Genomic DNA, 14,816 nt, shown 5'->3' on the forward strand with positions numbered 1-14,816 from the left:
GGCACTGTGGGTGAATATTTCCTATTTCCAAGAAATTGGTCATGCCCACCCTGGATGAGGTTGCACTCCCCCTGAAAGAGTAGGATCACAGTCCGGGGGCACTTTTGGTTCCAGCTCTGTTACTGGAGGCTCAGGTAGCCTCTGTGACTAGACTTGCTTTTGCCAACTGCAATTGATACAACCATTCCTGAACTGGGAAAGTTGGGCCACAGCAGTTCATGCATTGGCCACTTCCAGATTGGATTACTGCAATGTGCTCTATGTGGGGCTTCCCTTGCGCTTGATCCAGAAGCTGTAGTTAGTTCAGAAAGATGCAGCACAATTGCTGGGGGGAAATGAGATCACAGAATGATAGAGTAGGAAGGGCCACAAAGAGCCATCTAGTCCAACCCCTGCAATGCAGCAATCTCAACAAAATCATCCATGACAGATGGCCATCTATCTTCTGCTTAAAAACCTCCAATGAAGGACAGTCTGTTGCCTCTCATGGGAGTCTGTTCCACTGTCAAACAGTTCTTACTGTCCAAAAGTTATTCGGGTTTAGTCGGAATCTCCTTGTCAGCCTATAAAGCTTGTGCTCAGAAATCTGCACTGGTTGCCAATTTGCTACTGGACCAAGTTTCATGGGTCACTATTAACATGTAAAGCCCTTAACAACTTGAGACCTGTTTACCTCTGAGATTGCTTTACCCCATATATGGCCACTTGACCACTTCGATCTGCAGAACTAGTAGTTATAATAACCATTCCATATTTGTAAAAAATTAGTACAGTGGTACCTTGGGTTAAGACCTCGTTCTGGAGGTCCATTCTTAACCTGAAACTGTTCTTAACCTGAGGTATCACTTTAGCTAATGGGGCCTCCCGCTGCCACACAATTTCTGTTCTCATCCTGAAGCAAATTCTTAACCTGAGGTACTATTTCTAGGTTAGCAGAGTCTGTAACTTGAAGCGTCTGTAACCTGAGGTACCACTGTATTTTAGTGTGGCAGCACCTGCACTCTGGAACTATTTTGGTACCCACGAACAACTTTTTTGTTTAGACAAGCCTACCCAGATGTGTAGAATACTAATGTATGTTTCAATCTGTTTATAGTTTATTGCTGATTTTATATATTAAATGTTTTTTAAAGAGTTGTTTTTACCGACAGTTTTCTCTCTTTGTAAGCCACTTTGAGGGTTCTTGGGTGTTGTTGGTTTTTTTTACAATCAAGCAGTGTATAATTTACATGAGATAAATAAATATTAAGGTATTAAAATTAGGGAGTTGCTATTCATAGTTAGTTGATTTTACTACAGTATATTGTTTAATGACATGATTCTTTTTTGTTTAATATCATCAAATGCCCTTGCATTTGATGATATCAAATGCACTTAAAGACTGCACAACCTATGTACACATGCAGTTGATCTTACTGACTTCAACGATTTGTACACTTGCTTGAAAGGAAGCCCCCAGTGAAGTAAATGGGAATTGTTTGCAGACAAACCTGTTAGAGCTGTCATGCGAAATACCTCACTTTTGGATGTCACATGGTGAATGTCTCGTTGCGACATGTTCCACAAACTGCCCACTCAACCACAGTAGTTACTTGGCTTTCGGCACATCATTTTGTACTCTCTCACACAGAGAGAAGCAGTTCCCATCGAGTTCAAGTTTAAGGCCTGCAGCCTTAAATGTCCAAACTGATTTTTTTAGAAGAAAAATAACAATAAAGTAAAGAGAAAAGCTGAGGAGTTTAATGTGAGAATTTTGATTTCCTGCTGGACTCCCAAGATCTGTTGTTGATCTCCCCCTCCTCAAATTTCTTTCCTTTATAAAGACAAAACACTGGGGCCTGTATAGACTGCGCTGTCAAGTCCGTTTCATATTCTTTGGGTAAGTTTTGGAGTCGTCGCCCCCCACCCCCACCGATGATCTTCCTTGTGCAAAGGGAGGCAGCCAAGGCTGCTCCTAAGCAGCGCTGGAAAGCAGCTAGAGGGCTCTGAGGGTGGCGTGGGGGGGGGGGACGGGACAGCGACGCGTCTCCTTATAGCCATTAAAGGCCCGTGGAGTCTAGTTTCCACCGTCGCGCTACGCTTCCCTTTCACCTCCGGCCTCAGCGGCGCTCCTGTTTTGTTACCTCACGTGGCCAAAAGGGGCGGGGCCTCCGCCTTCCGTGACGTCAACCCTCACAGCTGCTCTCATTCCGCAGAGTCGGATTGAACGGACTTTCCCCAAGGCTGGCACGGAATGGGCAGGGATGGGTGGGGCTTTCTCTACGTCATTGCAGCGCGCGCTCTGCCACTTCCAAGATTTCGCTACGCTTCGGCTTTCCCCATCGCTACGGATGGCGGCCGCCGAGTCCTTTTCGCGTCCACTTCTGCGCAAGCCCATAGGAAGCCGCCGGCGTCTCATTGCGGAGGCGGGAGGTGTGTGTGGAGGGAGGAAAGAAAGCGGCCCGCCGGCTCGTCAATCAAACGGCGCGCCAATCGGGAGCTGGGCGCATCTCTTTGGCGTTCACAGAACCGGCCAATCACGAGCCAGTTTTCGGTTGGTGACGGAATTTAAAATGAGGAAAGCCGTTATTTTTTCTCCCACCCCTTTCCGTGGAGCGTCCTGGGAGGCATGGAAAAATCAAAAACAAACGGTGAGTCTCGCCTTACCCGCCCGCCCCGGGTCCGGCGGCGGGGGCATTGTAGGCTTTGCGGGTGTCTGGCTCGTTGCTGAGGAGGCTGCCCTCGGTTGCCTGCTTGCTCCGCTGACGGGTGAAAGACCAAGTGGGAATATTACACAAGGAAGCATCCCTTAGGCTTTGGGTGAGCTGCCGACCACATATAAGAGAGCTGGCCTTGGTAGGGGGTGCAGGGGAGGGGCGGTCCCTTGGTGGCTTCTCCCTCGCCCCACTGGCCTCTCTGTGCTGGGAACCAGTGCGGGATTTACTTATAAGCTAAACAAGCTTCAGTTTAGGGCCCCACTTTTCTGGGGGCCCCAAAAAAAATTAAAGGGGAAAAAACTACTATAATATATATTTCTTAATTGTATTTCAATTCAACAACTACTTTGATAAAATTTTTCCATGTATAACACGGCCCCTATTTTTAGGGACTCAAAATTAAGAAAATGGGGAAAGATTGCCCCCGTGTATAAGACTACCCCCCTTTTAACATTATTTTTAATAAAACAAAAGAGTCTTAAACATGGAAAAGTATGGTCCATATTTTGTTATATGCAAATAGCTTTAGATAACTATTAGGTCCATAAATTACCATATAGGATATATCAACACAAAAAACAGCAACAACTTCTTGTTGACAAAGGACAGCTAGACATATAAAGGACCCCATTAGCTTCAGTATCTTGGAGCTTCATCAAACCTACTGTAAATCTGGTCCTGCTGGGAACATAGGAAGCTACCTTATACAGTATCAAGCCGGACTACTGACCCATTTAATTCGGTATTGTCTTCCACGGTTTCACACAGCAGGCTTTTGCAACTCTGTATCTGAAAATGATAAACCACAGAGCCTAGGGTTTTCCGATCAGAAGGTCGGCGGTTTGAATCCCTGCGAGCTCCCGTTGCTCGGTCCCAGCTCCTGCCAACCTAGCAGTTCGAAAGCACGTCAAAGTACAAGTAGATAAATAGGTACTGCTCCAAGCGGGAAGGTAAACAGCATTTCCGTGTGCTGCTCTGGTTCGCCAGAAGTGGCTTAGTCATGCTGGCCACATGACCTGGAAGCTGTATGCCGGCTCCCTCGGCCAATAGAGCGAGATGAGCACCGCAACCCCAGAAACCACGACTGGACCTAATGGCCAAGGGTCCCTTTACCTTTATGCTGATTACTAGTCTTTACCCATGGAAATATGCATTTGCCAACTGAGGAAAGCACTTCATACACCTGTCAAAATGGGCACTAGTCCATGCAGCTCGATGCCACAATATATCTGCTTATACTACAAGATTATTTATTGCTGTTTTTTGTTGCAGCAAATGTGGCTAATACCTTGTAATTACATGCTTACAAGCTTACATGTTTACAAACTCTTGCAAGTCTATATTTGTTCAAGATACTGGGATCATTTGAAGGTGCGGGAGTGGTTTGGTAAATAAAAAATTATCTGGTTTAATCAGTGGAATAAACCGAGTAAAATTCTTGATTGCCAGTGGAAGAAGTTGTATAACTTTGTGATATTGTAATTGCAATTTCTCTCACCCCCACATAAGTGAGACTTAGGGCACTGGATCTGGTGTTGGTGTAACACAGTGTTTGTTTTTTAATTCTCTTCTACTTGTGTGACATCGTGGGAAATCTTTACCTATTAAGGGCAAGTCTCAAACTAGCTATCTGTAATCTTGCTCCTTTGGGATTAATTTCAAATAATTATTTAAAATCATTCTCCCAAGTTTGTGAAGGATTTATTCCTCTATGGGTTTGTGTGCATCTGTGTTAGAAAATGAATGTTTGAACTTACTATTGGCATTTCCAACTTGTTTCATTTCAAGATGCAGTTAAGATGCTCTTTATTTGAATGTGTTAGATTCCCTTCCCTTCCTGGATGCAATTAAGCATAGTCCTTGATTGGCCAACATGTTAAACTCTTTTGCACTCTGGAGACTGCCTACAACAACAGAATTTATTGGCTAAATCCCAGAGTTGAAACTTTGATCTCATCATCCTGTGGCTGTTGAATCTTCTCAAAATGTTCCCATTCACCTCCTATCTCTTTACTTTACATCTTATGATAGTCATTCTAGTTTGTGACACAACACGATAAAAGCAGTCCGCTAGCATCTCAGTTAAGCCTCCAGCCTCTGATGTGAAACCTGCCAGGCTGCTGTACAGACTTAATTGGCTCCATTTAGCTTGGTGGATCACAATTCTGGTTGAACATTTTGCTTGACAGGCCCATTTTACTTCATTGCTTTTTGGTCTGTTTGGTTTTGTGATTGCAATTCCTTTGCAATTTTAGTCAAAGGTTTTGGGTCTTATACACAGATGGTGAATGCACAGGGTTTTGGGCTCTGGCTGTGGTGAGGGCGGCCCTGGGTTTGGGCTCTGGTGTGGGTGGTCCAGGTTCGGGGGTGAGCAATCTAGGCTCAGGTTTGGGCACGGGCTCTTGAAATATGGCAGCCTAAATTTTGGGCGACCTCCCATGAAAATGCTCAAAGTTGTTCTGTTTGATGTTTCAAATATTGATTTTAAATTTTGGGTTCAAAAAAATAGGGGTCGTCTGATACCTGGGGGCGTCTTATATGCAGAAAAATTGGGTACTTCCGGATTATTTCTCTCCCTGCCCCCGCCAAAAAAACAGTATAGTAGAAAGAGGTGGGAAGTATACATAATTCACAAATCTAAAGCAACAAATCATAATGAGATTGTGTACAATATTTGCAAAGAATCCCTGATAGGGAGGGACTTGGTGCAAAATGATAGAAGTGTACTGTTGGTATTATTGCCTCCAGTGATATTTAATCCTAATAAGTCTCTGATTTTCATTGTTAACCCCTCTATTTAAAGTGAAAAAAAATATTACTATTACTGCTAATAGTTTCATTTAGTTCTGAATACAGTGGTCCCTCGAATTACGAAGTACTCGACACGAAATTTTGAGTTACGAATGAAAAAAATGGCCGCACGCTTACGTTTTTCCCGACTTCCGAAAGGAAACCCGTTGCGGTTTAGATGGGGTTTTCTCGGCTTACGAATTTTAGATGCGGTTTACTCGACTTATGAATTTTTCCGTTTCCAATGCATTCCTATGGGAAACCGCTTTTTTCGACTTAACAATTTTTTTGACCTACGGATGTGCATTCGGAATGGGTTAAATTCGTAAGTCACGGGACCACTGTATGTGGAAACCAAGAGACCAATCTTAGGTTTTTCACAAGTTACCTTCAAGGAGGATCTGTTAAGGTGTATTGTGAATGAAGCAATGCCTCTAGCTGTGCCTCTGACACTCCCTTTTATATAAATTTGCAAGGCGGATACCACCTGCCCTTAAGGATGAGTCTTGCCACAGTTCACAGGTACGCCTCAGATGAAATTGATCCATAGCTGCCCTCAGGGCTTACTATAGAAACTCAGTTATTTTGCTTATGTTAAGGAGGTAAGCAGTTCTTGGCCTACTTTTCCACTAAAATGTGATCCAAACCTGTTTACACCCTTTCCTTGTAAAATCTTGCGCTTTGGAAGTTTAGTTTCCTGACAGCCAAGGTTTAATTGAATAAACAATTTGATGTTTTGGTCCCAATAGAAAGTACTTTGTTTGCAAACAGGACAAGCAAGTTAAATATTTACAATTTACATTTGTTGAACAAGTTCTACATTTGCTGGCTGTATAGAGAACAGCAATTCAAGGACAAAAAGGTAATGTTACATAAACTTTCATTTCTTACAATTAAAAACCCACAATAGGAGCAGGTTTCAATAAAATATCACATAATTCTGTAGGAAAAGTACACTTTTGCCCTGGAGCATTATGGTCTTAGCCAGCGGCGTCAGCAGTGTAAGGAGAAACACTGCATGGGTCTACTAAACCTCTCTGAACCTAGTTTCACATTTTGTGAGTTTCCCGCTGCTACAGTGGTCATTGAGGAATTAGTCTGGTGCTCTTCCTTCTGCAGGTTACTGCTCTATTCCTTCTGGAGAAGAGGCCACTCAACAGACTCACAATCCATTTAGTAGAACTGGCTTTGTGACAAATTGGCAATAACTTTGATCTAAATAGGCAGCAACCCTGTAAGCTTTCCAGGAAGCTCCAGAAACTGAGCTGAGACTTGAGGAAACAAGTGTTTATTAAGTAAAGCAAACATTTGCAATGAGACTAGAGGTGAAGGTTTTCTCTGAAGCAGAGGGGATCATCGAGGGGGAGAGACTGAAATAATGAGTGAAAGAAAAGGGAAAGTGGAGATGAGAGAAAGGCTTGTTACCTACCCTTGGCTTGCTGATAAGCACTGAGAAGGTGAGGGAGCATCCTCAGTGGCAGATAAAGCAAGGTGTTCTCCGGTTATTTTTGGACACCTATTGGGTAGGGGTACAAAGAATGGGGGTGGCCTTCCCAGGCTGCAGTATGTTTTCACTGCCTAGGACTGCAGGATAATTGAAAAGATGACATCCAGCTGGGAGCTTCAAGAGTGGGTCGAGCAACATAGCAGGTCTCGGAAGCAAACCAAGCATAGCAGTCTAAAGACAGTTATACTTGCAAGGGGAAAAAAACCACAAGGTTATTTCATGGGGGAATAAAAGGTGGAGGAGCAAGAGCTATTTTGGGTTGTAGATACATGGTGTTTGTGGCAGATTAAGTACCCCACAATGGTAATGATAGCTCATTCAGCAATGAAAACCCATTGTTGAAGCGAGAAGGCAATTCCATTGTGTTGAATTTCCAATCTAGAGAAAAATGAGAAAATGATTAATATGCTTGAATGATTATGGGTTGTACCAGTGCTTTTTTTCTTTAAAAGAATGTTTAGGGGTACTCTCATTTTCCTACTAATTTTGAAATTGTTGTTGTTGTTTAGTCGTTTAGTCGTGTCCGACTCTTCGTGACCCCATGAACCATAGCACGCCAGGCACTGCCCCTCAATGAGGCCAAACTTTAGATTCACAAAATGTTTAGGGGTATGCGTACCCCTGTGTCCCCCCAGAAAAAAGCACTGGATTGTATCCAATGATGTTTCTGTTTGAGTGAAATGGACTTCCATTCATGCAATGGAAACAGGGTGGATTTGATTTAAATCAAACTTATTTAAATCACGATTTAAATCACGATTTAAATCACTAGTCAGTAAGGCTTGATTTAAATAATAGTTTTCTACATAAAGACTAATTCTTGCTGGTATAACTTTAATATGCAAGTAGATGAAGATTTTTAGAATAACAACTTTTCATATTAGTTTTTATCCTCAGTTTAATAGGTTACTCATTCATATTTGGACAACTTTACTGTTGTACTTAGGAAGGAGAAAAATAATCATTACCTTAACAATAACAATTTAAATAGATTTATTCAACTGAAACAATAACATTACAGCATATGTTATTTGCTTAAACAAACACCCATGTTTGTTAACTAATTTGGCTAAACAAAAACAATATATATATATTTTAAGAAACTTAGACTGTCAGCCCAGCCTACACATGAAAAACTTAAATACTGCACTGAAGGGGTTGTTTCTGTATTCATAGGTTTGTAGAACAATAGGATTAAGGTCTTTTTCTCAACTCTGTTCATTTTATAACATTTTTGCTGTGAAGAAGAGGCATGTGATCTCTGTTGAGTCAAATTCAATTTTGAAAACTGCAAAAGTAAACCAAGCATCTGTGATAATATCTTGTAGGCAGAAAAACTACCCAATAATCTTACAAAAACCTCTGGAAGAGCATGGCATTGTGAATGGATTAATGGCATTTATTTACCCCCAAAAATAAACATATACAACCTTATTCTACATAATTAAAAACTAATCTTTATTTCATGATGGAATAACCTTTGGATGGTAATATATTTTCCTCAAAAAGCATTTTATTTAAAAAAACCCGATTTAAATCAAAAAAATCCATTTTTTTTGATTTTTTTTTTTTAAAAAAATCATTGATTTTTATCCACCCTGAATGGAAACAATCTGCCCTGCTGCATAACCCCAATATCTCCAAAGGGTTATGGTACCCTCTAGAACAGATTTGGGGAGGGTGCAGGAGGCTGGAGAAGCGAAGAGAAGACGGGGAAGTCCTGCTGTGCAAATGACATTGAATTTGACCCCATGTTTTGTTTAATTGAAATTGAAATAAATCTCTAGGGTTGTTGGCAACATTTTTAGCAAAATATTGCAAAGGTTTGCTAATAGAAGTACTGTACAAAAATTACTTCAAATGTGATTCCCTTGTCTTCCACCTGAATACATATGGAAGTTGTATAATACTTGCTTTGCCCCAGAGGTATGGATGGGAATAGTTTAAGGGTGGATTGGGGTGGGACAAATGTGGCAACTCTTTAGGGTGGCCTTTCACTATTTCAACAGATTGTAGCTGTTGCAATCACTGTTTGCATCTTGCTATATCACAAGTAGATTACTGACAGCAAACGGGCACATACATGTATGTGTGATTGTGTCACGTCTTCAGAAGAGTTGCTTGACTGGCTTTGTGGGAATATACAGGATTTTGGCTTTCTTTTTAAGCTAGGGAAAGGGCAAATACTGTTCTAGCCCATCAAGTTACTTAATGGGTCCCCCCCCCCATAATCTAATGCATTTACAGTACTTCAAAGTAAGTCCTATTGAGTCACTTGATTCCCCCCCCCCTAAATTTATATGATTAGGGTAGAAACTTGAGAGGGCAATTGCATGGCATGGCAATATCCACCGGGATGCAGTTGATTTCTGGCTCATCTAGTTGATTTCTGTCTTATTTGGGATTATGTTCCCAATCCCAGCTCAGCCAAATATATGTGGGTGTAACATGCTCAGCTGAAGCTGATGTGGCTTGGCAACGCAGCATAAAACACTAGTTTAAATACTTGTTTTCCCTCTGCCAGGCTTAGGTAGAACAGTAGCATATCTGCTGCTAAATGGGATTTGGATCTCATGTAACTTTGTTGTTGTTTAGTCATGTCCGAATCTTCATGACCCCATGGACCATAGCACGCCAGGCACTCCTGTCTTCCACTGCCTCCCGCAGTTTGGTCAAACTCATGTTTGTAGCTTCAAGAACACTGTCCAGCCACCTCGTCCTCTGTTGTCCCCTTCTCCTTGTGCCCTCCATCTTTCCCAACATCAGGGTCGTTTCCAGGGAGTCTTCTCTTCTCATGAGGTGGCCAAAGTATTGTAGCCTCAGCTTCAGGATCTGTCCTTCCAGTGAGCACTTGGGGCTGATTTCCTTCAGAATGGATAGGTTTGATCTTCTTGCAGTCCATGGGACTCTCAAGAATCTCCTCCAGCACCATAATTCAAAAGCATCAATTCTGCGGCGATCAGCCTTCTTTATGGTCCAGCTCTCACTTCCATTCATCACTACTGGGAAAACCATAGCTTTAACTATACAGACCTTTGTCGGCAAGGTGATGTCTCTGCTTTTTAAGATGCTGTCTAGGTTTGTCATTGTTTTCTCCTGAGAAGCAGGCGTCTTTTAATTTCGTGACTGCTGTCACCATCTGCAGTGATCAAGGAGCCCAGGAAAGTAAAATCTCTCACTGCCTCCATTTCTTCCCCTTCTATTTGCCAGGAGGTGATGGGACCAGTGGCCATGATCTTGGTTTTTTTTTATGTTGAGCTTCAGACCATGTTTTGCACTCTCCTCTTTCACCCTCATTAAAAGGTTCTTTAATTCCTCCTCATGTAACTTTACACTGGTTTAATCTATACGAGCTTGCTTTACACCAACTTTTGTGCATAGGATTGCTTCCTTAGAGTACAGTAGGCCCACAATTTAGGGGCATTTAACTTGTGTGCATTCAGCTTTATGCATGTGGCAAACAAAATTAAGAAGGAGCAGAAAGAGGGCAGGCTTCTGGAAAAAATGACTTTGACAATCCCACCCACTGTTTTTTCTTTTAATGTTTTTATTAAAGTTTTTTGGGTTATAAAAGTACATACATCGTCTCCATTTTCAGACCATGAAATCCATTTTACAGATCATTTTTACAGATAAATTTGATGTGAGACTTAATATTGTATACTGTATAAGGTTGGGGAATAAGAGGTGGGGAGAGAAGAGGGGCGTAGTTGTGTTCTGACTATACACAATTTTGTATTTAGGCACAATACCAGAAGATAACCCTTGCGTAAATTGTGGACTTACTGTATTACTCTATTTCAGGCAACCCCATACTTGGCCCTCCAGATGTTTTGGGACTGCAATTCCCATCATCCCTGACCACTGGTCCTGTTAGCTAGGGGTGAAGGGAGTTGTAGTCCCAAAACATCTGGAGGGCCGAGTTTGGGGATGCCTGCTCTATTTCATTGAAATAATGTAAAAAAATTATTTATTTAACAAAAATTATATGCTATTTGATTGTAAGAAGACCCTACAACAATATAAATAGCATTAGGTATAGGATTAAGACGTATTCAGTAATTGGACCAAAACAGTAGCAATGAAGGAATTTGTTTCCCCCCCTCAGTCTCCAGTTACATATCTGTAACATTTGTTACCTTTTGATTCACACTGACTTTTCTTTTTCTAGAAATGCAGGAAGAAGATTTAAGTGAAAATGTTATGTTTGTTGCTTCTATTATGAGTAGGGTTCAAGACCTGAAAAGCAAATATAAAAATGATGACAATACTACAGCTGAGCTTAACGTCACCAAGGCATCAGTGGATACAACAGGTATGTAGTATTTTTGTGACTGCTGATTGGTAGTGCTTTCAAAGCCCTTTATGTGGCTCTTCCAAAGTGCCTGACAACCAGATGTTTGTCAGATGTTTCTGAAATGATGCACAAACCACTTTGGAAGCTCTGTGATTGCTGGTTGGGGAGCGCTGACCATACAACTTGCAACTCACTTCTTGCACGTTGCTTCCTAAACACTTAACAATTAGCTAGTTGCTGGGTGTTTGAGAAATGCTTCACAAGGGACTTGGCAATTGGGGGGGGATGGGAAGCTTCTTTTTAAAGGAGCATTTTTACTTCTTTCCTGACGAAACAGTTTGAATTCAAAGTGGATCCCTCAGCACTTTTAATACACTTCTTTTTCTGATGTGGGAGAAATGCTCCAATTTTAAAAGTAAAGTATTTCCCTTTCTGCGCAGACTTCAAAGGGGTTTCCATTGTTCTGCTTTGCTGAGATTATTTTATCAGAATTTTTGTGTCCCTAGTGATCTTATTTGCAGAGAAGCTTGGTGCTTTTTAAGACTTGGATAATTGTTTGTTTCATTTGATTTGCTAGCACCCCTCTTAAATCCTTCTTTCAACCCAGTTCTGTGAAGCCAGTTCAAGTCCATGCCACTAGATGGCTTGTGCCATGGTATGTGGAAAATAAGAACACTTTTGGCAAGTGGAACACAGTTGACATTTTGGTGTTGTATCATTTCTGTTGTTGTTGTTTGTTACTTGCTGCAGTGTCCTTCAAAACAAAAGGTAGGTTTGCCCATTCTAGGTCAGAAGGCAGTAGCCTGGCCATTTCTAGAGTGATGAATCAAAACGTTGGAACCAAAAGAAACTAAAATGTGCGTTGTTTTAATGGTTCCTTTAGCTGTTTGTAGACAAGACTGCATTTTGTTCTTTATAACAAAAATCTTAATGCTTTTCTCTTGGTTGTTTTTTTTTAAGATAACTCTGGAACTGTTAATCAGATTATGATGACTGCAAATAATCCTGAAGATTGGTTAAATCATTTGCTTAAACTGGAGGCTAAGTGCACTCCTCAGGCTGACACCAGCTCGTTAAATAAATTGATTGGTCGTTACAGGCAAGCAGTTGCATCATTGTCTGCAGAAAAATACCATCAGAATGAAAGCTATGCTCGCATCTTGGTTAGATTTGCAGAACTCAATGTGTAAGTATTCATATCTGGCAAACAGAAAGTTTCAACATTTGTCTTTTACCCTCACTGCAACTACAACTCCTTAATCTTTGTGTCAGGGCTGGTGTGCGGCTTCCCACGACCAAAGACCACCAAGACTCAGTGATGGCTTTTAAGAATTTAATACTATATACATATGTACAATTCAGAGTTCAGAAAGACATGACTGCCTATTCCGAGTCAGAATCCGGAACTGGCGCGCGTCTCGATCTACGCCAGCAAAGCTACCTCGGCCCGCTTTGTTTCCTTCTTTGCTCCTGACACTTTTCCCGTCTACAGACCTCAGGGAAGGGAGCGGGATCAGACCCCTCCCCCGAACTGCTAAACAGCCTCCTCGATTCCCCAACTTCTGATACCTCCCCTGCTGCAGTACCTTCAGCCACCTCCTCTCCTGTGCGCGCATCGGTAGCATTCCTTGGCCCCTCCGCCTCGCTCAGAGCCCTTGCACCGTCTTCTGGCTCGTGCTCCAGCCAGCCCTCCTCTTGCTCTGCTGGTCCCCTTAGTTCCTGTCCCTGGGCAAACTCGCTCTCATCCCAGGGTCCCCTGACAATACCCAGGTTAAAAGTTTTGATTTCTTAATTTAGAGTTCAAAAAAATAGGGGTCGTCTTACACATGGGGCCATCTTATCCATGGAAAAATATGGTACTTGGTTTGATGTTTAGGATTGTGTGTGTGTGTATAATGCCTCTAGAATGGAGGCACAGCATTTGTTCAATAGACAATATATGAGGTTCCCATCTTTGGGAGTTGCATTTCTTTGTGCATTGGGAAGATAAGGTAATATTGAAAATTTGATTTTCTTCTTATTGTGAATACTAAATAAAATGTGTGGACCACAACTGGAAGGTGGCTTCCTTCATGTACTTATGTAACATTTAAGAGATTTTGAGAGGGAGTAGAGCTTGCTAGCAGAAAGCATTTCCCCCCCAATACCAGCGCTAAACTGTAAAAGAAGGACTATGGTATAGGACTACCTCTGTATAAATTCTGCAAAGAAGAGTGGATCCAGGATAGGATTTTTGACAATAAAGAGTGAGTACATATGATTTGCAGGCTACTTGGTTTGCTTTATAGTACAGTATGTATTGTGACGCATACTAACCTCTTGTCAAAAACAATTTAATTTTCTTTGGGCTAAATAGTAAGCACCGCAAAATCTAGGTGGCATCACCCTTTTCCCAGTAAACAAATATCATTTGCATGCATGTGTTGAGACAGGCTGAATGATTGAAACACTTGTTTCAAACCATTGTTTCTTTGCAGCACTGGAGACCCAGAAGAGGCACGCGATCAGTTTCATCTTGCCAGACTAACCTGCAGTAAATTTTCTTTTGTTCATGTGGCTTTTGCACAATTTGAACTCTCTCAAGGTATGTGGATACAGATTTACTCTAAATTTGGCATGGCTAAGCTTTGTTACTGACTACATTTCCTATCCTGGATAATAGTTGTAAAATGCTAACAGCTTGGAAAGGGGTACTGTTATTTATTTATTTATTTATTAAAGTCACACACACACCCCGGTTTTAGCACAAATGTCATTATTTCCTATTTTTTAAATTAGGAAATCTGAATAAAGCTAAACGGCTGCTGGAAAAAGCTGTAGAAGTTAGAGCACTTCCAGTAGAAATGTTGGAAATTGCCGTAAGAAACTTAAGTTTAGAAAGAAAGCAGCTACTTTCGGTTGAAGAAAAAGAGAATTTGACAGGTGAGTCTGACGTGGAATATAGGGTGAAATTGAGTGTTGCACTAAGGTGATTGTATATCAGCACAAGCATTTCTCCCCTCTTCTGCTACTGCATGCTGAGTGTTCTGCTAGCCCCTCCCCCTGAGCCGATGGGAGGGGGCTTGGGGGGAGGAAAGGAGGGAAAGCCCCTTTGCACTCATGGAACATGGTGTGCTGTCTCCTGCAGATTTAGTTGAATCTGGTTTAGTTGATTTAGTTGAATCTGGTCCATTTCGTTGAAATTAAATGGCTCCTACTCCCATGAGCCTGGCTTCCCTCTTTCCTACCCTATCTTCATATGTCCTGTTTCCTTCCTCCTCTGTGCCATATTTGTTACCTTTCACACTTGAATCCATGCACACATGGACAGAGTTAAGCCACCACCAGTCTTTCGCTTTTCCAACCAGTTCAAGGTTGTTGCTGTCCAATCAGAATGACAGTGGGTGTGTGCAGTAAGCTTTAGATTTTTCTTAAGTGATATAAATGGTGTGGAAGGCAACAGATTATTGCAGCTCTCTGGGGGAACCCATGGACACTTTATTATTATCCCAGACGTACATGCTTCTTTGCTTCCTAGCTTGCTTTT

The 14,816-nt window shown here is 41.7% G+C and overlaps 1 protein-coding gene across 3 annotated transcripts in view; it reads left to right on the plus strand.

Annotated features, from left to right (window-relative positions):
• The first annotated feature begins 1,724 nt into the window (after nucleotides 1–1,724).
• Nucleotides 1,725–14,816, plus strand: part of TTK (TTK protein kinase) — a 32,652-nt gene continuing 19,560 nt past the window's right edge. The window contains exons 1-5 of one of the 3 annotated variants that reach the window (XM_088665923.1): nucleotides 1,725–2,630; nucleotides 11,173–11,308; nucleotides 12,251–12,476; nucleotides 13,768–13,874; nucleotides 14,069–14,212. In XM_088665923.1, coding sequence (XP_088522049.1) covers nucleotides 2,244–2,630; nucleotides 11,173–11,308; nucleotides 12,251–12,476; nucleotides 13,768–13,874; nucleotides 14,069–14,212 — 1,000 coding nt within the window. In that variant the 5' untranslated portion in view covers nucleotides 1,725–2,243. Of the gene's footprint in view, nucleotides 2,800–11,164; nucleotides 11,309–12,250; nucleotides 12,477–13,767; nucleotides 13,875–14,068; nucleotides 14,213–14,816 lie in introns of all 3 variants that reach the window. The other 2 variants (XM_035109536.3, XM_035109537.3) reach the window with 2 other exon arrangements.

Source organism: Zootoca vivipara, chromosome 3 (assembly GCF_965207765.1).
Source record: "Zootoca vivipara chromosome 3, rZooViv2.hap1.1, whole genome shotgun sequence".
In the NCBI taxonomy this organism is placed as follows: Eukaryota; Metazoa; Chordata; class Lepidosauria; order Squamata; family Lacertidae; genus Zootoca; species Zootoca vivipara.